Source organism: Labrus mixtus, chromosome 13 (assembly GCF_963584025.1).
Source record: "Labrus mixtus chromosome 13, fLabMix1.1, whole genome shotgun sequence".
NCBI lineage: Eukaryota > Metazoa > Chordata > Actinopteri > Labriformes > Labridae > Labrus > Labrus mixtus.
This window is the reverse complement of record NC_083624.1, coordinates 13,461,896-13,487,895: the sequence shown is the minus strand read 5'-3', so window position 1 is coordinate 13,487,895 and position 26,000 is coordinate 13,461,896. Positions and strand designations below refer to the sequence as shown.

At 38.8% G+C, this 26,000-nt stretch overlaps 1 protein-coding gene across 1 annotated transcript in view; it reads right to left on the bottom strand.

The window, feature by feature from the left end:
- The window catches only part of pth2ra (parathyroid hormone 2 receptor a), a 73,330-nt gene that overhangs the window by 17,417 nt on the left and 29,913 nt on the right, over positions 1-26,000 (bottom strand). Inside the window, exons 6-10 of the mRNA XM_061053787.1 lie at positions 24,741-24,924; positions 17,205-17,358; positions 12,598-12,658; positions 4,302-4,368; positions 1,869-1,963 (exon numbers count right to left, since the gene is read on the bottom strand). Of these exons, the coding sequence (XP_060909770.1) occupies positions 1,869-1,963; positions 4,302-4,368; positions 12,598-12,658; positions 17,205-17,358; positions 24,741-24,924 (561 nt within the window). The remainder of the gene's footprint in view (positions 1-1,868; positions 1,964-4,301; positions 4,369-12,597; positions 12,659-17,204; positions 17,359-24,740; positions 24,925-26,000) is intronic.

The following is a 26,000-nucleotide window of genomic DNA, read 5'->3' as shown; positions in this document are numbered from 1 at the left end:
TGCTGTGATTCTTCCATAGACCCGGGGCTACATGCCAACTTGAAACTGGATTGTTGCCAAGCAACCACAAACACTCTCACTGCGCTCCTGCTACTTGTTTGTTTAAATGGTTACTCTGTATTATTAACATTTATTTGTATATTTGAAATGGCTGTGCTGCCAGTGGAATTATAGCCTGTTCTGTGATACAGAGGTGTCAGATTGATTGATAAAGACAAACACTGTCTGCTTTGATGTTAATTAACTATAGTCAGAACAGCTGGCTGAGGTGGAGTGATACATACTGTTAAAGGTCACAGTTATTATAGTGTTGTACTCTATATGTGCAATCATAGAATGTCTCTCGTCCAATCAGACTGCTCAGTGGGAACATATGGTTGTATAATAATCAAGTAAAGGCTCTGTACAAAATGTGTTAACATTGGGCTTGCTCAGGAGAGTTTTAATATCTTTCTGAATGAATTCTGCATACAGACTGGAGTGCAAGCAGTGTAACCAGCAAGTTGAAATAAAATGCATGCTCAGTGATGTTATCAGGTGCATCAAACTGTGCAGAAAATGTGAAGAAAAAATGTATACCAACTCTGCAGACTGAAGTCAGCTTTGATTTTTGGAAAAGGCCAATGTAAGATATCAACAGTTCATTTTTTGTATGTTGTATGTTGATGGCTAGAACCTTGAGAATAAACCCAAGTTGTAATAAATTGCAGTTTTTGGCTAACTTTCAGCAAGCTGGTGGAGTAGGCAAAAACAATTATGTCTGACCCCACCCACATTCTTCAGTTTGAGTTTCAGCTTTTACCCTTTGGTAGAAGATACAGGGTTCCTCTGACCAGACTGAACCACTATAATCATTAATTTGAGCAGTGTAATATGTCAGTCTGCGCTTCAAGAAGGTGTTTTTTATGTAAATGTGGAGTTGTCACATGTTTTTCTATGATATCCATTTATGTGTTTTTTAATTTTCTTTTAACTGCAGGACAGAGTCCAAGAAAAATGTCCATTTGGGGATAAAAAAACATATCTTATTTTAACCATAGTCAAAGTGTAAGAAGTTTAGGTTGAATCAATATTAAAAAAATATACAGTATATCAATTTTGGCACGTTGTGACCACTTATATTTCTTGAGAAGAATTTTGTTGAGGGTCACTTCCCAACACTGAATTCCTTACATATTACTTTATTCCTATTCTTGACTTTCTCTCCCTTTGATTTCTCTATCTGTGTGAAATGCATCGGTAATTGGTTTACAATCAGCTTCCAGTTATAGCTTCTGGTTACATCACAAGATCACTCCCATCTGTTCTGATGAGTGGTTTTCTCATCTCGCTTAGTTGCAGCATACATTCAGCTATAAAAAGACACTGTAACACAACATAATGTAAGCATATAATTATAGTCTATTATGACCTGTTTTTTTAATTTATTAACGACGTCTGACACTGGACTAAATATCTTGGGGTTGAGTGCAAAAGAGAGGGAAAACTGAAACGACTATCCAGTGGAATACATTTTTAATTAGACCAATCCATTGGAATTAATGATAATAATCAAACCAGAAATAATGAGATAGCATCGTCTAAAACTCTGGTGGCTTATCGTGGCAGCCATTGGTCTAAGTTTTCACATACATACAGTATCTTCCTTTCCCCTTTTTCAATTAACAAACTATACCATTCATAAAGCCACTGTAGAGTGAACTACTGAGTCTTACAGTAAACTACTGTACAGCAGAGACACCTAACAGCAGAAATTAATGCAGTGTGATTTGCCCATTTGTCATTTGAAAGATGCGATCATAGCTCATCATTCAGGTTAAAAATCAAGCATGAGTGAACCACTCGCTTTAAAGAAACAGAGTACAAACCTGTACTGTTTCCTCGTGTCGTATCTCCCGGCGTTTGTCTCTCGGATTTTAGTTGCCAACACTCGAACGATGTTCACAAACAGGATGAAGTTCAGCTGGAACAAAACAACAGGGATGGAAAACTTTAAGCAGCTGACGAAGAATAAAAAACTCATGTTGACTGGCTTTTTACAAACTAAACATATTAAAGAAAGTCTACAGATTTGGTGTGCCGATTTAACCAGTTCATAATCCTGGAGGATTTATACCATAAACTAACAATGTCTTAAACTTTTGAGGCATTTACAAACCCCAAATGAACCTTGGGTGATGTTCTGTGCCATGAAAAGCTTTTTCAGCCAAGTTACAGGATTTCTTCTCTAAGACTTAAATGAGGCAAAAGCAAAGTCTTTTCAAAAATGTAAATTGAGACTTATGTTTTCCAAAGCCAGAATACAGGCATGACAAAGGAGATTTCCTTTAAAACATTTACCACACATACTGAGCTCCTCTTCAGCAGCTAACTTTTCACATGATTTATCGTCTTTCTCCACTTCCTTTCATTGAATCTTCATTATTATTTTTGTATATTAATGCACATAGAAAAATAATAATGAAAGCAGCCATGCTTGAATGTTTCAGAGACATGTTTTATACACATTAATGAGAACGTGCTTTTTGTCCCTGAAAATAAGTCAAACGTATAACATTTTTCAGTGAAAAGGAAAGGGAATATTTAGATTTAGAACACCTGATCTTTGAAAATAGTACTGAGCATACCTCTTGACATGCAGAGCTGATGAAATGTATCTTCAAATATATGTCAATAACATTATGTGACAAGTGTTTGACATGTAATTACACAGATAGCAATGCGTCCATCAAGGTGCGTATTATTTGTACATTTGATGTCTTTGATGAATAACATCTTATCTTGACAAGCTTGCCAAACCAACTGCATTGCAAAGCATCAATAATTCATAGCCAAATTTTAAAAATTTGTGAAAACCAATAAAACCTTAGAAATCAACCTTGTTACTCTGCCTGGGAAGAAATCATCCCTAATGAAGCCCAGCGTAAATTCAAGCAGCAAGTCTGTTAATATTCTCTCACACATTCATTCAATTTTATATATTCCATTTAGCCCCTGCCCCCCTGCCACAACCTCTCTCAACCAATCATCCTGCCGCTGTCACATTTTTTAAACCTGTTCTCCCTCTTCCACAGTCAGCTTGTCATTTCAGTCCGCTCGCTGTGACCCTCCTCTGCCCTGGTCACCTCCATTCCAGCTCAGCAGGGTTCAGATACAGCCTCAGAAACCCACTCCTCATCACAGCCTCCATACCTCCATCACCATCAGGGTCTAGACTCCAGAGGGGGGTATCCTATCCTGCTGTCGGCCTCAATACCCTTAAGTCGTCATGATGGAGTCTAAGCTAAAGACATTTCATATTTATTTTCTCCTAACTTTTCCTAACTAAACAATTGTAAATTATAACTTAAGCTTCTCCTGATTGAAATAGAGTGAGTGGGATTCATCCACTGGGCACCATAGATGGACAAGATTCCCTGGCAGTCCTATATTTCCTATATTGGCTGAAGTAAAATCCAACAGATTGACTGAGACTGTGATCCTGCACAGCTGCAACACATATTCTTGTAGGACTAATTGATTCTGGCGCAATCAACAACCCAATAGTTCTATTATTTCATAATCCTAAACCATATAATAAACACTGTGAAACCACTGAAATAAACCTTTATTTGATCTTACAGTCAGTTTTTTGACTCCTGACATACATTATACATGTAGACTACTAGGCTGCTTTAACAAATGGCACTGAATGGTATCACAAATTAGACATTATGATGTTCTGGACCTTTGGTTGAGGACATTTTCTAGAACCGGACCCAGTTGATTTCTAGATTCAACACCCGGTCTCACCCAATTTTCTGCCTTCCTTGCCAATATCAACTTCTGGACCTTCAATAACGTCACTAAACTTGATGATGATGAACAAAAAAAAGTGTCCTTTTTGCCACACCCAACTCTGTAAGTGAAATAGTATGCATCATAAACCAATTTCACATAACTGAGAACAACTGCTTGAAAGTAAGGGGTTCTGATGACTGGGTAAGGAAAGATTTTCAATAATGATTCCCTTGGCCAAAGACCATTTCAAGAATGACACATTTTTTTCGGACCTTCTACGGTAGCACAGGTTTTATGTCCTGTTTGGACTTATGTGATTCCCTATATACAAGTATTACTCTTGCTTTCTATTACCACCTACATTTGGTCCAAAATGCTGCTGCTAGACTCTCACTGGTTCAAGAAAACAAGACAAATTGGTGTTATAACATCCTCTCAGCATTGGCTTCCTGTTCATCCCAGTTTGGTTTGAACAACGTTTACTGCAAATCTCAAGCTTTGTGTCACACTCACACACTTACCCCGATGGCTGTCAGGATGGGAACCTGGTAGATCCACTTTATATTACCAGCACTGAGCTCCCAACACCTGCAGGTCAAAAAGACGGGGGGGGGGAATAGATAGCAGGTGAGAATAACTTTAAAGAAGCAGCAAAAATCGGTAGAGGAGCGGAGAAGAAGTCAGGTGGTGTTATTCAAAAGAAATGCTGGAGGTGGAAGACGTGACAGACTGAAGAGAAAATTGCCACCAAATTGAACGTACGCAGTTTGAAAAAGAAAAAGAGAGCTAGAAAAGAATTGGTCATACGTTATACAAACTGTCAAACACTTTCTGTTTTGTCAAAAGAATCAGAGGAGCAATCATAAAATAGACTAGGAATAGCAGAAATGGAAAAAACTGATCATGAAAAAAGGCAGGTAGAACTCATTTACATACTGCTTTAAAGACAAACACTTAAATGTTTAAAGGAAAGAGAAATAAGTAAAACAAAAAAAAAGCTTTTTCATTTTCAGTGTTCTGGGGATGTGTCCTTTGTTCCTTTGACATTTTCAATATGTGGTTTCCCCCATTTTCAATACATGGTAAACAAACGTTTATCCTTTTCCATTATTACGCGATACATTTGTCAAGCTGAATTTCATTTTCCCAAATTGTAATAAACAATTTCCATGCCATAAAGTGTTTCCTCTTTGTATTTCAGGTTTTCTACTTCACTTTCTGTGTTCAAACTGTGAATGTCTCAGTCTATCACCTTGTATTGAAGTGAAATTGTCAATCCTTGCATTATTTACTATTTTATCAATTAATGTATTCATTAACTCACTTTTGTCAGCTAAATGATCCTAATAGGTATATTACATCACATACATGTAATGTGATGTTTACTTCTCTCAGTCAAAAGTGTTACAAACAGCAATGGCACCATTTAAAGTGTCTATCGTACTGAAACTGTGGAGGAGATTCGTCATGCAATCTCCGTGAACAATGATAAATGCATTTTTTTTTTCTGACTAAAACCTTCAAAGGAAACCTTCCATCATTTAACAAACATGTAGCTTTCATCAGTATGGAAGTTCAAGGGGATTATGCAAACACGATTATGCCGTTGTATGTGCAAACAGACTGCAAGCCGATGAGAAGAATGTACTTTGAATGTTAGGCACGGATGTTTTTCGAAAAACACATCCCCATGTCATGTGGTGAAAACAGAATGAAAGTGGAGTCTCACAGTGACACCCTGAATGGATGCTTATAGATAACAAAGGCCTGCTGTGGTGAGGAGTCGGAACAAAAGCACAATTGGAAGATTGAAGCTTTGGCAGCTAAAACAACTTCAACCATTTTGCTACTCTCAAATGTTAAATGTGATGAATAACAAGTGGTAATCATGTTCTGAACTAGCAGGTAAAGAAAAATGTCTATTTATTCCTTCATTGGAGTTCTAAGCTAAATCTGAGTCAATGATTCACATAGCATTCAGTAACGTCATTGATCTGTTGTCATTGTCTGGGTGGGAAGCTCTGTTTTATGTCACTCTGCTTTGTTCCAATTGTTCAGTTGTATAAATGAAGGGAAACCTGAAAACCAAAAGGCCTTCATGGTTTCACAATGGATCCGTTTCTAAAAAGACAATTAATGGTGACCTTTATGATGAACATAAGACCACAATCCTACAGTAAGTAATATGTCATCTTGATCCCCGACTGGCTACCTTTAAAGAACAGCTAATGTTAGCATTAAACCAATTCCCAGCTAATTTTACAATACAGGGATTAAAGGACCAATATGTAAGATATCTACTAAATTAAATCATAAAATGGCCATACTATATCATCAGACATAGAGGAAACTATATTGAAGTGCTGGCAGTATTTCCCCCTTCTAATTCCCGATTCTGGTCCGGAATGGTTCATTTTTGTTTGGACCAAAGAAGGTAGGCAGTTTTAAGGCAACCCCACATAGCGATGGAAGAGTGCAAGCGAACTGGTTCAGATATAACTGATTCTACTCCTAAAAAGCCTTGGCATTTTCTAATAACCACCACAAGCAGAACGTAGGAAACCTAGGACAAATATCGGAGAGGCTTTGAAAAATGGAGAGAGTTTACAATGCAAAAACGTCTCAAGACCAATTAAAAACTGGCTAAACACTGTCTCTTGCCACCTACAACATATTTGCTAGTTTTTGATAAAGCTAAAATCAGCTGTTGTCTGAAGTTCCTCTAGCTAATTAACTTTTTCATGTAACATGAAATATTGCCAGATTTTCTCTGTTAACTAACTGAAGTATTTCCTATGATTCAGACAAGGTGCCATGACAACAATTTTTCAGATATCCAAAATGTATATAAATTAAAACTGGGATGCCAGACGTATGACATTTTTACTGCTTTTCAGTGTCCCATCACACATCAGGGGAGATGGCTGTTGTGCAAAGTTGTTAATAGCTGTTCTTCCATCCAAAGTTAATTCTTAACAAAAACCCACCAAAATTATAGATCCACTTTAGATCCTCTGTTTAATTAAATCCAAGCCCTGGTTGTTTTGTACATTAGCATAGACTATGGATTGAACACTGACAACAGTGCTCCTCAACATCAACTAAATAATATGGCTCATATAATGATGACATAAGGCTTTGGATAAGGTGCAAAGAATTCTGCATAATAAGTGAAAATTAAGACATGATACAAACCCAAAAACCCCAGTTATTAATATGTTTTTTTGTTACTGGGTGAAACAAGCTGCACCCTAAAAAAAGACCTCATCTATAATTGATTAAGTGACAAATATTCTCCCCTTTTCTTGCAGACCATCTGTAAACAGTCTGAACAGAATCTAAATTAATAAGAGAACTCTTCACAGCTTTTTGAAAAGCCATTTCCCAAACCTGTCCAAAATGTTCAGGGCATCAGGGTCAGAGCACAGAGGAAACAACATGGCCAGGTCAAATACAGACAAATAGTCACATTAATAAGCAATTTAGAACTTGAGAGTGGAGAGAGGCAACAAAATAAAGCGGTTAAATTCAAATCTACAGTATAAGGCAGTGGTGTTGAAAGTGAATTTAGGAGTGCCATAACGCTCTTCATCGCCATAAGTGTAATGAGTCTGAGAATGTATACTCTCCTTTTATGATGAAAGAGTCAGCTAGGAGGCTACATGGACAGCTTTGGTTTAAATCTGAGAAGTTTCAATAAAGTATGTTTACAGAGCCTTTGTAATGGAAATCATTTGATACCTTCTGCCTGTTAACTTAAATGCATGTCTCCATAACGTTCTTTTCTGCATTATAATCTATTCTAAGCCAGCTTTAATAAAACTATGTGATGAAAATTGCCGTCGTGCCTGCACTTTGATCCACCAAGGTAGGGTCCTTAAATTCACAGTGAGGTAGAGTGGGTCATATTTGGCAGAAAGAAAACTACATCAATTTATGAAATCCAGCACTTCACTCACCACTCAAAACCCTTTGCTTTATTTTCTTGATATGTATTATGGAGTCAGAAGATTGCAACTGTTCATATTACACTATACTTTGATGCTGAAGTAGAAGAAGAATTTATACTTTATTGATCCCGCGAGGGGAAATTTGTTTTTACACTCTGTCTACACAAACATAGGCTGAAATACACACACATGCACAAACAGGATCCTATGGACATGCACTAATGGAGAGGTCTCAGAGTGAGGGGGCTGCCCACAGCGGGCGCTCCTGAGCTTGTGGGGGGGTTAGGTGCCTTGCTCAAGGGCACCTCAGCAGTGCTCAGGAAGTGGCCTGGCACCTCTCCAGCTACCAGACCACTTTCTGGACTTGGTCCGTGCTGGGACTTGAACCGGCGACCCTCCAATTCCCAACCCAAGTCCCTACAGACTGAGCTACTGCCGCCCACACTGAGCTACTGCCACCCACAAGTACTGTAGTTTACTTTGACTGCGTTGATCATTTTACCTTTTGTCAAGTCAAGTCAATTCAAGCTCTCTTTATTGTCATTTCAACAAAACATAGGACACAGTAGCGTTGCAGTCAAGACCACACTAGTAGAGGCCAAGACATACTCAAGACCAGAGTGCTCCAAGACCAAGACAAGACCAAGACATTTAGGGATCAAGACCGAGTCAGAACAAGACCAAGGCAGGGCAAGACTGAGACAAGACCATAAATATCACTGAAAAATTACTCACAGAAATGACCTGAAAAATAGTCTGTCAGTGGTGGTCTTGACTGGTCTTGATTTAAAATCCTGAACCCACCCAGTCTGAGACCTAGACAAGACCAAGTAAAAATGCTTTCGAGTCCGAGAAGGAACAGAAACCATCCAAAACTGGTCTCGATACCGATCTTGAGAGCAAGACAGATCTAAGAGTACTACAACACTGGTACACAGTGAGACGAAATTGTGTTCCTTTAGAACTGTAACGCTAGATAAGACAATGGTGACTTTTATGTTACTGTATGTATAGGTACAGACTTTCATGTACATTTGGTTTGGGGCTATATTTCAGATGTGGTTTAGACCCATTAGTTCTAAATGAAGGGACATCTTTAATGCAAGAGCATGCTTTCAGAAAAAATCTTAATGCTTAACAGCACATCACATTTTTCTTAGCAGAAAGGGTTTGGAAACTGTTTGGGGAACATTGTTTCCTGTTTCTTTGTAACAATATCCCCATGCACAATATGGCATGCTTCTTACAGTCCAAAGCGATTTATATTCAAACTATTTTAAAGGCTTTCAATGTGATCCTTTTGAAATTCAGGATCAATTTTAAATAACCTAAATTACAGAAAAAACAGCACATCCAGAAATTTGGGTTACGGCTAACCACACCCAAATGTTTATTCCAACATTTTTTTAAATGATTTCTTCCACTACAAATGTTACACTTTCGATGAATCACATGGAAGCAAATACACTAAATGGCAAAGACATCACGAATCATCTTCAAAAATTACAGTTTGCTGAGAACTATAATTCCGTCTACTACATCCACCACAATGTGTCCTCTAGTAAAGTGTCATCTCATGCATTATTCTTTTCAGAACATTTCATAATGAATGGCCATTTTCCTTAGTGTGCTGTCGAAGTGCCAGCCTCTTCACTATCTTGTTCTTCAGTTCATGTAAACTTTTAAAAGCAGACCTTTGGTTTAGTGTATCAATTCTCCTCATCTGGAACATCTTGTGCCCGGACCTCTTAAGATCTAATCAAGGTCACGCCTGTGGACTCGGCTGCGCGTCTATTGTATTTTTTAATTTATTTATTGCTATGTCTGATTAAAATGGCTTAAAATAAGCTGTAAAGTCAGAAAATTAGCTGTCATGTTCTGTGTTTTTCTCTGATGTGCAGACGTGGACTCGACTGCGCGTCTCTTTCTCTCTCTCTCTCTCTCTCTCTCGTCCGCCTGTTTGTAAACTGAGCACGCTTCATAATAACATAAAGCGTGCATGTGTTGTATTACGACGTTATGTACAAGAGGTAATCGTGCTTTTAGGCACGGATAGTCCTGTGTAGTGTGACCGCGGGCCGCGCCGGCCAGCGGGGGAATGGCGCTGCGGGGGGGCAATCGTGCTTGGGTACAGCACGGTATGGATGGCCAGTGTGATCGCGCCCTAAAAGCCTCTTTCCACTGTAGTCAGGCCGTGATACAGGAGAAGCAGCTTTTACCACGACTCCCATAGCGCAGTGTTAGTGTTGGCTCAGCAAGATGTGGTGCTGGAAGACATATAGCCTAATCACAGTGAGTCGGTAGGAGAGGAAAGTTTCATTATAAACTCTACAGGTAATAAATCACCACACTGTTCCAAACACATGCAACAAATAGAAAGGATAGGACCAAAATCTATAAAAGAATATAGAGTAACACGTTATCTTGCAGTGACAACATCTTATGGTTAAAAAGCAAGGAAATTGATTTGCCATTTCAGAATACTCGTTAAGAGCTTTTTTACATGATCTTTGGTTCTAAAGACATTCTAAAAACAAAGACACCTTCTGACACTTGCTGAATGAGAATCCCCATGTTGCCCTGGCACCAGTCTGGATCAGATTACACATCTCTATTGGGTTCATAAAGGTGGTCTGCCTCAGAGTGAGATATTTTAAGTGGCCCCATGCCCTGTTCTTTCCCAAGAGAAAATGACATTGGTTTGATGCAGTCCGACCTAAACTTTAGCAAAGTGAGGTCTCTCAACTTTTTCTGTTGTTTGGTATATAACCTACAGTATATAACAGCTTTCATCCAAATGAAAGTTCTGTTTCTTGCTCATGGACATCTCGATATGTGGCTGCAGGAGCTGGGATCAAACTGCCAACTTCCCTATTGAGGGATGACGGACTCTAAAACAGAGGCACAGCCACCCCATCTTCATTGGACAAAATATTGTAACATATTATTTGATGATATCTGTTTTAAATATTTGTTCATCAGTTGACTTAACATCAATGCTGTATCATGATAAATGCATCAGGTTTACATGTTGACCTTAATCAACAGAACAGTATTACAAAATGAAGACCTCTTCATATAATTGTGGGCGTTGAATTCCATCACTCACTCATCTGATGCTGTCAGGTTAGGACTCAAGGTCCTGGTCACATACATGTGGAAGAAGAGTTTTGCCAAGATAAGAGGTTTAGTCTTTTAAAAGACAATCTTCTTGGATTTGGTTACATCTTTTTCATGACTGTAGGCTATCCTAAGAAGTTGTGGTACAAAAGATTGTGATGGGTTCCAAGAATGGATGTGGAAATTGTGTTGCTGTAAGGTGTGGGCGCCCAAAGCTTCTGAACATTATCAGTTGAGTTTCTTCAATTCCACTCAGCCTCTTCTTGCTGTAGAGGCTTCAGGATCTACAAATTGACAAATGGTTTGTCCATGAAGACAGAGACTTATTGACTGTCTTGTTCTGATCCCTTTCAACAACCTGCGAATTAAAAAAGGATTAATGAAGCATATAAAATATGGAGGAGGAAGAACAATGACGTATTCAATATGTGTATCAAACTGGATAACAGCACAATGTATTAATAAAGAGAAGGCTCAAACAAGTAAGGCAACAATTGAATTAAATAAACTACTTTAGAAAGTTTAGGACAGCCAAATCTTGTGATTTTTAAGATACTCTCTCCCACAGCCAAAAAAGGTATTTGTTACTTAAAACATACAGAGAACCCATAACACAGCCACAACAGTACCTCTGTTTTGATATTTACCCAGATGTTGTCTAAGTGCTGTTGTCCCTGGTGATGATGATGAAGGTAGCGGCAAACAGGAGACCAGGGCACAATAGGATGGTGAAATGCCTAGCGCTTGTGGGCGGATGAACTTGCAAAAATCTATCTATTGCTTAAATACATTGGCTGGTACTGATTTCAGCCTAGCGACAAAAGTCTTGGTTGGATGACCATTTCAATTGAATTTGCACTTCCCCATACCGTCCACTGACAGCTCGCAAGCAGGAAATTAATGTTTTCCCTTCATCCCGGCAGCAAAAAAATATATAAGCTTTGTTTTTGTCCCCTATCCTGATCTGAATTTAGGGTAGATAGGCTGAGTAAAGCATATATTCAATTACAATTGATGTTACATTTTGACTATAATAAATCTCTCTTTTTTGTCCCGTATAGACCCTGAGCCATTCTGCTTCTTTAAGGTACAAGTGTTTTTATGTGTGTGTGTTCAAAGTTATTTAATCTTAAGGTACTTTACAAGTCTGTGCCTTTGTAAAACTGAAAGTGATTTTATATAATTTCATAACAAGTAAGGCCTTATTCTTATGTTAAATTGTTTAATCTGATGCCATTTTAAAACTCCAAATATTTCCCTGCAGCCCTGAGAAATGTTTTTTTTCTTCTGAGTTTGGTGTGGAAGAATATGGCAAACATTCACAATGAACAGGCCGAAACCCAATCTGTTATCTTTAAGAAAGCAGACTGTGTGATCCAGGCCTTACTGCGGATGACATCACTATGAAAGAACCCTTCAGCAAGTTACCAAAACCATGTGGAAAGTATACCCAAAGAAGTGGACATTACTATATAGGAACCGTCCAATGTCCAAAGTTTAGAATGAGATGTTTGTCAATCATAAATGGTTCAAATATCATATATGTTCCAGATAGATACATATTACATGATTTCTTTTAATGAGAAGCCTGGAGAAAACATGGTTTTCATTAAATTTGCAAATTATATCATGCATATTTAATGTGATTTCAATGAGGATTGATTCAAATGTCACTACAATTAGGAATTAAATACACCATTAAGTCTTCTCATAACGTTATAACAGACTGTAAGACTTGTTCTCTCACCTTGCATCTGCTAGCGTTGCCCTGACAACGGCCCACACTGCCACAAAAACAGCTGGAACACCTGAAATCAAATGAAACAAACGTAAACAGTGCTGTCTTGTTACTGACATAAGCCTTGATTTTCGCCTTGCACAAAAGTCCTTAAACACTCCTGAAGTTGTTGGTGTGAGCTGCATGTGTGAACACAGACAGCTGAATGGTTCGCTCTGACTTGTCCAGAGTTTCTCCTGCCAGCCCCCCTAGTAGTTTTTCTGCATGAAGTGCAAATGAGCTGATGTGAGAACAAAGCACGATATAATCAGGATATGCACAACCATAGAATGCATGCACACAAACGTTGCGATCTCCTTGCATGTAATTAAACTGCTGCATTATGTTTTCTGTTCGCCAGTATTTTCTTCTCCATTGTTTTGTTCATGATGTATGCTGAACTACACAAAGAATTGAAATGAAGGCAAATAGTCTCATTACAGCGTCGTATAGGGGTATCTGTTGCTTTGGCTGAGACCCCCTGCCCCAGCTCCTGTCCGACAAGGACAGTCTCCCACTGTGAGGTTGCGTGTGTGAACAACAAGATCAGGAGCTAATGTATCCAAGTATAATTTACATTCCTTTTTTTCTCTCAGCAGCAGTGCGGCAGCTTTCAGTAGCACTTCCCCGCTTCCTCACGCAGCGGTCTTTGGCGTAACATCGTCGTGTCTGTCATGGCGTGCACCAAGAAAGGCGCAGGCTGTTACAACTGATAACGTAAGGGATTTCTCTGGCTTCGATAACTGTTGGAAATATTTGAGGTAGTGTAAGTACTCAACAAGAATATTTCATTACATATGTTTAGTCAATTTGAACTAATTTTGATATTTAACTGTACAAATGTAAACATGTTACACCTTTAGGCCCAAATGTTACACAAATTGAGGGGTCATGCCACGACACCTGTCACTCATTTACACTACTGGAAGAGATTTCTGCAGTGCTCAGGCTGTAAGAAATGATCCCATTTAGAGATATTGTCGTTTTTTCTTGTTACATTTAAGTTTGGTTGCTACTTTAGGTCCTACCAACATTTAAAAAGCTGTTAAAAGTAATAGAAGGAATCATTTTCTTATCTTAATTGTATGAGAATGGGAGGTTTCAGCCCTGCTAGCCCATTTATTCCAGCTGTCCCTGCTTATATGTATCACAGAAGGAAATGGAAATGAATGAAGAGAGACAAAGAATGAAAAGAGTACGAATGGAAAGTCCATTAACCATAATGGAGATCACTGCACACAGCACAGAAAAACAGTGATATATTTGAATTTTAATGGGCTCTTGGTGTAAGTACTAATGGAAGTACCTATTCACCTGCATGTTATCTAATTAAGTTGTTCAGACATAACATTGAGGGACGTCTCGTGTATTTAACGAGACAACACAAGGGAAATTCAAGTAATGTAGCAAGTTTGAGGTGATATAAGTGCATAGAACTAGTTTATCAGACCTCATGGATACAAAAAAAAAAGTACTTTGTTAAGTAACAAGGGATGTAACAGAAAACTTAATGGAGCATCCATATCACATTATCTGAAACTTCAACAGTACAGCTTTAGTCCAACATGTTGAAGAGTGTTGCTCCACCAATCTGCTCTTTCTATTGTTCTTTTATAACCGTTAAATCACAGGAATAATTAGAATGCTTAAAAGCTGTGATCCGTTAGCTGTTGGATATTGTTATTTACTCACAAATAATCCACTGTTATTATGAATTTGACAATATTCCAAGTTTGAAATAAGTCTTTACACTTCCTGTTTTTCATTTAAAAAACAGTCGTGCATTTTCTAAAAACTTCTGCAAAGATGTCAAAAACTACCAAGAACATTAACCAAGTTTAAAACAATAACAATGATGTAAAAGAAGTCGATTACAGTAAGCATGCAGAACCACAGATTCTTGTCTTTCAGGATCCTCCGCGCCTCTGCATACTCCTTCCTCATGGCCATGATTTCCGGAAGATAGTCGTGGTCGAGGTTTATCTTGTTGTTGTTCCACATAAAACCTTTCTTCTGCCATGCCAGATTAAGCACTTCTTTAACAGTGCAGCACAGGAATTTTACCAGGATCTACCTGGGCTTGGAGCCGTCTGGTGGGGGAGATGATAATGCTCTATGCGCCCTCTGGATCTGTAGTGGGTGTTGAGATTCTCCCGAAGTAGCTTCTCCACAAAATGGATCATAGATTGTGATCCCAATTCCGCTCCCTCCAGGACCCTGTATAGTCTGAGCATCTCCCTCCTCGAGTAGGTTTTTTTAAGCTTTTCCTGCGTTGTTATCATCTCAGATAATATCTCATCTGTATTTTGGAGCTTATCTTCGTGCCCAGCGACCCTGGTTTCCACTTTGTTGAGCCTCGCATTGGTTTTGTTCAGCTCTCCTCTGATGTCCAGTAGTTGTGTTTTTGTGTCTTTTCAAAATTCTTTTACCTCTTTCCCAATGCCTCTTAGTTCTTCCAGTATCAACTTCAAGCTTACCGGTTCGTCCTCGTTCTCTGTCCCAGCGCCATCATAGCTAGGAGCCGGGGGGAGGGCTAACGTTAGGAGGGAGGACTAACGTTAGCTTCTTCTGTTAGCTGCATCTTGTCGTCTTCAACTTGTTCGATAATTGACTTTTTACCTCTCCTGTTCTTTTTGGACATCATTTGTGCCCCTTCTCCCTTGTTTTCGTGTACTTCGCTGGTTAGTAAATTCACTTTGGGGCAGTTTTAATTAATTCTTGTCGAGAGCTCTCTTTCTAAGTTGCCTTTCCCTCTAGACCGGAACCGGAAGCCCCAGTCTGAGTATTGGCACACACTGCACAGGGGCTAATTTTTTTTTTATAACACATACATTTTGATTTTATGAAGGATACATGTAATCCATAATTAGGCGTGCAGCTGACATGATTGACAGGACTTTGATGTAACGGTTTGTCAAGAGGCTTAAATCCCGCCTACGCTCCAGCTCTAAGCCTGTCGTTAGGTTGACTGAAAGTTAGGCTGAGACAGGATTTCCAGTATAGTGGCTCTTGCCAATGAGCCTTCAGAGCCCCCTGCCGTAATAGATGGCTGATGTCACTCAGGCTTCATCCATTAATATTGCTTGTTTTTTTAGTTTCATGTTAATTAGTGAATGTAAATCAATGTATATGTATGTACATCCCTCTGTGTGTTTCGCAAGTTAAACAGGAGACTAAAGTAGACGTGTAAGAGTTTGGTTTGGCACCAAAAGGGTCAAAAGGTTAAATCTATGCTTAAACTGCTATATTCGATTAGACTGACTTAATTCTGCATAAGGTGCAGGCTAACAACAATGCATCTTCACATATAAAATGTTCATAAAGATATGCCTCTATCCATAATTTTAAGAGAATAGTGGCATGACACTAAATCTGTCATTACATTCAAACAAGGGTTGGTTTACCCTGAGAGGCTTGGCAACATTACACTAATATAACTGTTACCTAATACAGTGTTTGCACTAACAAGACATTGACAGATGGATTCATTCAAAATGCAAAACAATATCCTGCTAAGCTATTAAACATTTGAGCATAATTAATCATAATCCCTTGTTTTTCCTTCTTGGTGCTTCCTTCTGGTCAGTTTTCTCTCCAGTCATAGCAGATTTACACAGATCTCACAACTCAGATCTCATTTTCATTTTCTGGGGCCAACTCAAAACCAAACCAAAGCAGCCTCTATAGTGGATGAGTGTAGCTGCACAAGATGAGACAGGGAGCCAACATGAGGGTCTTCTCTTTCTTTTCCTCTTCTTCAAAGAAAAGAACAAAAAGGGTTCAGGGACAAAAACCTTTCATCTACATGTCTGAATGTAGATGACATACTTCAGGGTTTGAAAGTACAAAAACTCATTATATAGCCTCCAAATGTCTATTTCTAAACTGGTGTTTTTGTTTTTAACATGTATTTTATATATATTTTATAACATGTATATTTGGTTCTGTTAATCTAGACTCTAAACAAACTATTTTGCCTTCAAATCGAAACAATTTATGCAAATGACATTTGTTTCGTGTGAATTATAAAGCCCTGATCCAAGGTAATTTCTCTTTGACATCATGAAGTCCAGCTCTGTGTGTAGATGGACTTTAATTTAGTTATATTCATATGCATGGGATAATATTAAAGACTAGAGTGCATTTAAACATCTTTGCTATAAATGTCTGCCTTTGCTGTAAAATATAATATTTTCATTGTCATTGCATTTAATATACTGTAGATTTAATCATAAGGTGACAAGGAAACCTTGGTTGTTTTATAGAGTTGTAATCTGTAATGCTGAAAATGAAGGATTGTTTCAATGGGTGCTTTAGTTACCATCTGTGGTTATAGAAATGTGTAATATTTGGGGTGCTGGTAGCCTAGTAGTTAGTGCGCGCACCTCATGTACAAAGGCTATAGCCCTCCAAGCTTCAAAGGTTCAAATCCAACCTGTGACACCTTTCCTGCATGTCATTCCCCACTCTCACTCTCTCCCTGATTTCTGACTTTATCCACTGTCCTATCTCTACAATAAAGGAATAGAAACCAAAAAATAAATGGGGGGAGGCAACAGAGGTATTTTTATGCTCACCCCATCCGATGAGAATAAATCCCCAGAGGTATTTAGAGTCTGATCTGAAGGCCATGAAGATGAGGCTGTGGAGATAGAGGCCTTCTACAAGGATCCAGTAGTAGTTGGTGGTCAGAAAATAGATGAAGAGCAGCACGGTCACCTTGCAGCCAATCTGATAAGGGAAAAGAAAAAACAGTGACACCTTTGTAACATTCTGTTTTTCCTTTTAGGTTGAAGTCTCTGTGATCACACATTGTGACACCACAGGTGCCCATCAACTAGATGATCAAATTTACATTTCAAAACACTTTGCTGTATAAATTTGCACAGCCATTAGGATAATTACACAGAACTCAAATTGTACATTTGACATTCATATTGAAAAAAAGCCACCAGGGGTGCCGGTATAGCTCAGTGGTTAGAGGATGTACCCCATGTACAGAGGCTGCTATAGTCATTGTCCAGATGACAACAGATTGGGGACGTTAAGATTGGATCTTTATGTGACCCACACAACTAGATAATCTGTGAAGATAATCGGTTCTGAGGAGGCTCAAGTCGGGAACACACCCACGATTATCAGGAAGGAGGGATTGGACCTTAAATTGGCCAGATTATCCAGCAGTCTGAGCCAGGCTTTAATCACAAACATTTCTGCCAGCTGTAACGTTATCTTTATGTAACACCTGAGTGACACACAGAGTGAGTCCTAGTGATTTTGAACTCTACATCAGTTCTCATGGACAAACACAAACTCATATGATAAAACAAAATAAATGAACTTTCTATTTCCGTGATTAAGTGAATTCAGTGTTTGGATAACTGGAGCTCCACATAAAGCCTCTTGTACACAGTGTCATGAGAGAGAACAAATTCAACAGCAGAACGAAATAAATTATGCCAATATATGCAAAAACATGCCCAAAGGATATGAAATAAACTCTGTTTTTGATGAGCTCATACATACATGCTGCTGTACAACCTGTCTGTCATCGGCAGCTCAAGTCCTGATTAATATGAGGAATTAACATGAGAAATGCATGAATACAAAGCTGTAAGCCAGCCACATGTCATTAGCTTGAGTCATAATCTTTCATAAAAAAATATTTTCCCAATGCTGATGAAGCAGTAAAAGCAACGTTGGGTTAAGTGTCTTGCCCAAAGGACACATCGGACATGTTACTGCAGGAGCTGGGGATCAATCCCTCAACCTTTCATTTGAGAGACAACCAACTCTACCACTGAGCCACAGCCGCCCAGCCAGTGAACATGTACATTTTTAAGTAACCCATAGTCAATGTAGAAGACTGCTTTGCAAGAAGACAGATTTCACATTTATCATCCGAAGTTTCTGTGCTTACCGTCAGTCTCTGTTAAATAGTCCAATGCATGCTACGTCATGGTCAATTGAATAGAAAGCAATGCATGGTCCTTACAAGTGTGTGATGTAGAAACTTCGCGACTTTCACTACCATTGGCCTGTGCCGTCCCGACCACCGCCTGACGCCCAGCCACCACCATCGGACTGTGCCGTCCCGACCACCGCCTGACGCCCAGCCACCACCATTGGAATGTGTTGCCTCCTAAACCATCGGCATCCTCATTCATGCACGGCCTGCTCTAACCCCACCTCAGTGGCAAGGAAGTGTGGACAACCGGAACGGGAGGAATTCAAAGGAGAAATCCTTTCTGCTTTTTTGTAAATTGTCTTGAGACAACAGTTGTCATGAATTGGCGCTAAACAAATAATGATTGATTGATTCATTTATTTAAGTCATCATTTCACAACTGATTAAGAGTAGTTTCCGGTTACATGTAGAAATTGATGTGCAGTCTTATCTATGAGCAGATGAAGGAGAGGTGATGTTAGGAAAAAGAGTCAAAATTTGAATGATGACTTATTGTGGCTTCTATGTCCGTATAGAGATTCAATTGTGTGTGAGTGACTCCCACTCCCGCCTGTCCCACTAGTGCAGAATTTTCACAATAGTCTTGCTCGAGAGTGACTTCAAAGTCAAATGCATTCTGAACTGGCTGTTCAGATTGACTTGGGATTGAGTTTTATTTAGGACCAAATATGATGGTGGCACAAATGGACGAATGGACAGAAATAGACTCGTGAACAAAAATGAGGAGATATTTACTTCATAACGTTTTTGTCAATAAGTAATATCTTCCCATTTATACAGAGAAAAGTTCATTTTAATCTTTTATTTGTAGTCCAAGTCATCCAGTGAAAGATGTTTAAGGTGAGGAATCAGACTGCATGGCTGAGTGCAGAACAACATAATTGCTTTTACTATGTTTGGATTTCATAATTGTTCATTCTCAAATCGATAAAATGACACATTTATCTTCATCCAGCCAATTAGAGATACCTAGATTTTTCTCAGACCTCAACTCAAAGAATGATTATCATTCACAAGCAACGTTTGGATCTTCTCAATGACGTGAATGATAATGACACTGTCAGATGAATTGTTGCTTCATTTGATGAGTAACTTCAATTAAATGGAATGCAGCCAAAAAACCTTGATTTGGTACACTGATTTGGTCCATTTGGATTCATGCTCACAGATATGGCTGAGTCGCTGACTGCATTAGTTGTTCTTTTTGATCAGAAGAGTCCCCATGAGGAGTTTGTTGTCGAGCCATACTAAAAAAAAAAAGATACTTAGCCCTTAAGAGTTTCAATGATGAAAGGCTTCCTGCTACAAAGCAGCGAGTTTAAGGATTCTTCTTCTATTTCCTGTTGCAACACAACAGAAAACGGACAGACGGAACAGGCAGAGACAAACTTTATGCCCTGAGAGCAACAGGTCCAGGTGCTCTGAATTGGACTAGCCAATCTTTTTGTAATTGAATGTTGTTACCCCTCTTTCTAAAGTTTGAGTGACCTCCCTTTCTGAAACGGAAAAAAACACAGAGTTTCCCTGAGTTCAGGGTTAACAGACTCATGGTTTGCACTAAACCTGCTTTCAGAAACGGGCATGAAGCAGGTTTGCATGCTGTTTCACAAAGCTAGACCCAATAGTGATTTATTTCATCTGTTTATTAATCTCCTAATTTTGTACTCAGTTCATCTTTCTGGTGTAAATCTACAACGTCATAGTCTTTCCCATATTTGCTGTGCACTAGATTTGTCAGAAAATAATTAAAGGCCTGACTCGTATTGATGCCTGTCCCAAATAAAAGCAGGGTAATTTTTAGAGCCCGGGCTTTTAATCGAAGTTTTACGGTATCTATGAATTCATCTGCCAATGCATCATTAAAGAGACATCTACAATTTATCATTATGATAAAATTAATTCCCTACAAAACTTATATATTTATGTTTTTTTTATATGCTTAACTTTGAAAGGCAACTATATGTTGATTATCTACTACAACTCTCTTTGCAACATTTCATTTCAATTTCACAGTTCTGAAAATCTCACAGGAAATGAGGAGACTGTCTGCGATTAAAACAAAGAAGTGATCACACTTTTTGAAATCACATTGTTAAGAAGATCCAACAAATAATGTCTCTGTCTTCTAAACTAAACTGGAGGTCTGCACTCAGTTGGATGTGAAATGACATGTGGCTGAGATAAGACTGGAGGCTGAAAGGCAGACCCCTCAGGCATGGAGAATCTGTTCATCTTGATAACCTCCAAGTTTCTTTTCTCAAAGATGCTTCAAACTCAGTGAACCCGAGGACAGACTGTTCTTACCATCAACATCCCAGACACACAGCTTTCAGAACCAAACACCAATGTAACATTTTAATTTTTGGCATTAACAGTCTTTTCATGAACACCATTACCGTCGCTGTGTGTGCTGCTCCACAGTTATAATTATTTAGCACTTTATGGTGTATCTGCTCTGAAATGATTCATCACTTAGGCTCAGAGTGTAGTGATAATGGACTGGTTGTAGTTCAGAATGTGTGGCTTATTGTACATTAATTCCAGGGATGACATTGAGGCGGCCAGCTCTTCCTGCCCATTTGTCAAGACTATTAAAAACTCATTTATCCCTCACACTTGGGTTATTTGATAATATAACCCATATCAAACCTGACCGTCTGGACAGTTAGGTTCTCTTACTCTCACTGACTTTAATTGCGTCAGTTATAAAAGTTAAGAAGGTAATTACAGATTATGAAAATTCACTTTTCACAATATAAACAGACATTGTTTGTCGTCCTTTTATTGTTCAGAATTAGAATGAATGTTTAACAAGACGGTGAATAAGAAATAAAGGATATATAAGAATGTGTGAGTGATACACTGAGCTCCTACAAGCAGAATAAAGTGATTTGACAAAAGTAAGATAGGGCATAGAACGGCCTTCCAGTTAAAGTCAGGATCAATAAGGTCATAGTACATAAGAGAATTAGATTTATGACTTACTGAATAAGACATTCCAATGACAGGCAGGTCAATAATATGTTGATGAATAGGGTCTGTGTCTGAGTGGAATGTGCTGAGTATCTAAGTATGCGCAGTGTGCATAGGCGTGTGTGCGTGTACTGACTTAAGTATACTTTGGTTACCTTAGAAGCAGGGATAAGCTAATGTTTTGAACACTTGTGATAACTGATGTTTTCATTTAATTGTTCCAATGTTATGTCTATGCAGCAGTTTCTCCATATCCGAGAATATATATATATATATATATCTCCATATTTCTCAATTTCTCCCCAGGGAGACAAATAAAGAAACCTTGACCTTGACTTGATGTTGGCCCAGCTAAATACCTCAGATGCCTCTAAAATTAAGACCAAGATAGAATAGAGCTACATCTTTAAAAAGATCATATACAAGCAAGAGGGATTCATGGGTTAATAAAAAAATGCAATTAATGCACAATGAATAATTAAATGCATTTAAAACCATAACCAGGGTCAATGCTCACAGTTGTCTCACCCTAATGTTGGGTTAACCTAATATTGACTGTCTTTGTCAGAGTTTTTTCAACAATAACCGAAAAAAGTTGAAGTCTTTCCCTCGTTTAGTCCGATTAGAATCCCACTCAAGATGCATCACACTCAAGCAGGCGCGCAGACCTTTTCCAGTTTGAGTACATCAGGTGACTCAATCAAAAGCAGATTCCACTCAGAGCATGTGGGCATTATCATTGACCTTAACACTGTATGGCTACTTAAAACATGTCAGTATTTGAGTGCTGTTGAAGAGCTATGGACAAGAGGCATGATCACATAAAGCCATGCACGTGTTGTATAACGGTCTTATGTACAAGAGCACACCGTGCTTAGCCCTGGAGCAGAATGAGTGCTGGCCAGCGGGGGAATAGGGAGGGGGAGCAAACGTCCTTAAGTACCATAAGGGACAACTGGGCCTAGTGTGAGCGCCCTAAATGCACTTTCACACCTGTGATTTGTTTCAATTTATCAAGACCAACAAAGGACAACAGACCTACTTGTGGAAACACTTTAACACTCCTGATGTGTTCATTAATTTTATTTGATGTCTAAAAAGCTCCCTTAAAATGAATCAGTATAATCATTATAATTATCATTGGAGTTTTGAGTTATGTCTAACAGCTAGAACCAAAACACATGCTATCCTGTACGATAATAACTGGGGCTTATTCTTGTTGTTTTGCTGTCACACTGTCTCTAATGGACCAATTAAATTGCTGAAGTGCACGGAGTTGGATGTGACAGCTTTTGACCTCTTCATGGAAGAAGAAAATGTCACGTTTGGCAGAGGGTGTAATTAGAGGCTAAGTCTCTGGCAACCCTTTCACGACCTGCTTCTTCAAAGTGCCGTTGACTGACCCCACAACACTGAGCTGGGTTTAAGTGAACCAAACACATATAGGTGACTGAAGGCATCATAGGTTGTCTCTGTGATTACATTACACAGCTTGACCAAATAGGACCATTTTCTTTTGATATCCATGAACACAGAGCTTTAAAGGCTTTATATGTGATTTTTCACACTTAAATATAATAGAAATCAAGTATATCCTCTGAAAATAACTCAGTGAGTCATGACTGTCTACAATGAGTGTAACACAGGAGTCCCACTGTCTGTGATGCTTTCCGAGTTTTCCGAGTCATATCTTCAGTTTGTTTATATCGCCGGGACGGCCGGCTGACTCCTCCCCTCACGAATAAAAGTTGTTTAATTGAGGGACTAGAGAAAAGAAGAATAACATACTGTACTCACTGCTTAACTGTGTTTCTAGATCACGGTCATTTCGGGTAAATTTACATGCAGTGTGAAGATACGAGCATAATAAAGATTGTTACCATTAGCATGCTAACACAACAATGCACCGCGAGTTGTTTTGGTTTCATGCTGGTGCTCAAGGGCGACATCTGCTGGATGAAAAAATTGCATATAAAGCCTTTAAGTTGAATAACTTTAACTTTACATTTTGGTTAATGCCATTAAAAGTTTGACGATTTCCTGTTTAAGAGTTGGCACCATGAGATTAAAAAGTTTGACCTGATGTGAGAAGTATCACTTACAGGAACTATTATAGATTAATATTGATAATTAATGCATAATAAAACATGATGAAAACTCTTCGAAACCACAAATAGAAATCATAGAGGCAGTGAGAAACAAAGGCAGACAGGAGTCTGTAAGTGATCATTTCTTCACGAGTCAGGGAGAATTCAGCTGAAGAGAGTGAAGCGGTTGACTTCTGCTTCTATAATTTAATTTATTAGTGAGATAGATAAAAAAAACTTTGCGGTCGTGGAGCTTATTAGAAAAATGCAGAGTCTATCTAAACCATCGCTGCAGCACCTGTTGGTTTTCAGGTTGTCTGGCAAACCGAGTCCTCTGGTCAAAACTGAAACAAACCATTGTCAGAGAAGCCAGCACTGCAACACAGCATGTTTGCTTAATGTCTGATGATATAGTAGTAGTAGTAGTAGTAGTAATGTTACTATATTCAATTCAACCTTTATTTATACTCAAAAGATCATTGAGGGGCAACCCTCAGTTGCAATGACATCGAGTCATTACAGAAATAATTAGAAAACAGACATTAAATCAAAAAGAAAAACAGGGGACAGATAATACAAGACTGCTAAAATCGGTCTACAAAAGTCTAAAATGTACTAAGATAATTAAGCTAGTACAAAACTGCAATAAATAAACACACTTATGTAAACAGTTACAAACAGAGGTTGGGAGGCTTAAAATCAGGTTTCTAAAATGCCCAAAAGGTAAAAGTTAATTTCCATCAAGAAGATGCTGTATGTTGTTCCAAGAGTCCAGTGCAGAATAACAAAAAGCAGATTTTCCCAGTTCCAATCTGAGAGGAACATTCAACAGTAAACATCTTGAGGAACGTGTCTGGTAATGCCCAGTCGAAAGATGGATAAGTTATGTCATGTATGATCATATCATTGATATGATTTAATTCAGTAGATACTCGCTGCAACAAAAGCTTTCCACTGTCTTGGCTAGTCACATGGAGCTGCAAAATACACTTGAAGGACGCAGCAGGGATCTTGTTTGGTTTGAGCGACAGCCTGACATGTCCGTCTGTCAGACAGAAAAACAGGATGAGATAACCGGTACTTACATACTGAGACTTGTCCAGTGGTGCCATGCTGACTGTTTTTAAGTTGTCCAGAAGGGCAGAATCAAAGTCCTGCAGTCCAGCACTGGAATGGACGACCTTGTCCTTCACAAAGATGCTGACTGCCCGCAACATGAAAGAAACAAACAGGTGCATGTGGATGTAGTTTCTGGTGCAGTGAAGACGCCTGCAGTGAACACAAAAAAGGCATTCATTGATTTAGATGAATAAGAGCAGAGAAAAATGCAAACATGCAAGCCCCTGACACATTATCCTAGAGGGTTAGATTGTTAGATGTAATGCAGATCAACCATTGCTTTAAGGGCATCCCCAGTGACCTTTTTTTAAATATCTGTGAGAGATATGAGATCTTCAGATTATAAAAAGTCAAATTTGGTTGAGATCTCAGCTCATGAAACGTATTTATTCTTCACATGGGTTACATTGCAATGCTTTCACCGTCTCTCTGCTTGACCAAAGCTTGTGCATTGCGTGACCGCTCCGGTCCGTCACGCCTCAGTGCACCCTCGTCCGTCAACAACCACAGGCTCAGTCATTGTTCTGAACCGTAAAACCGATGGTTTTGTTCTGAAAATAAATCAGATGTTTTAATGTTGTTGTGTAGTCCGACTTCCCGTCCCGTTTGTTCTTTACTGTGCTAAATCGATGCGTTGTACCCACAGGCTCAGTGCGCAGCAGGGAAAGCAGAGCCGGACAGCTGGAGTGCCGAGACAAAGGAATTCCCGCGGTAATTTTACAGATTCACTCGTCACAGCATGAGATAATACCTTGTATGTGGTATAAAACTGTATAAAACCATTTAAAACACATAAGCAAGCACACTTTTGGTCATCGTTCGGAACTGTCAAAATGTGTTTTATTCTTAAAAATAAACCAGATTTTTTTATGTTGTATCGGAGTCTGACTTCCCGTCCCGCTTCTTCTTTTCTGTGTGAAATAAAAGCCCTGCGTATCTGCTGCGGAGGGCTCTGGACTGCTGGAGCTGAGACGGACCGAGCACGCATCTGGTGGAAGTTGGCCATCAGAGCCACACCAGTGGTATAGTATATCAAAGGGGTAATACGTATAATTTCATTTAAATTAGAATCCATGCTATTGTTGCTGCTAACACTGCCGCCCCTTCTGTTGATGTGTGTAATTACTGCGACTAAAATTTCTCAAGTATTGAAGATGATGACAGTGTTTAAGTCGGTAAGTAGCTCACTAGTTAGTGATACAGATAGCTTCCAGGTCTGACTTAAA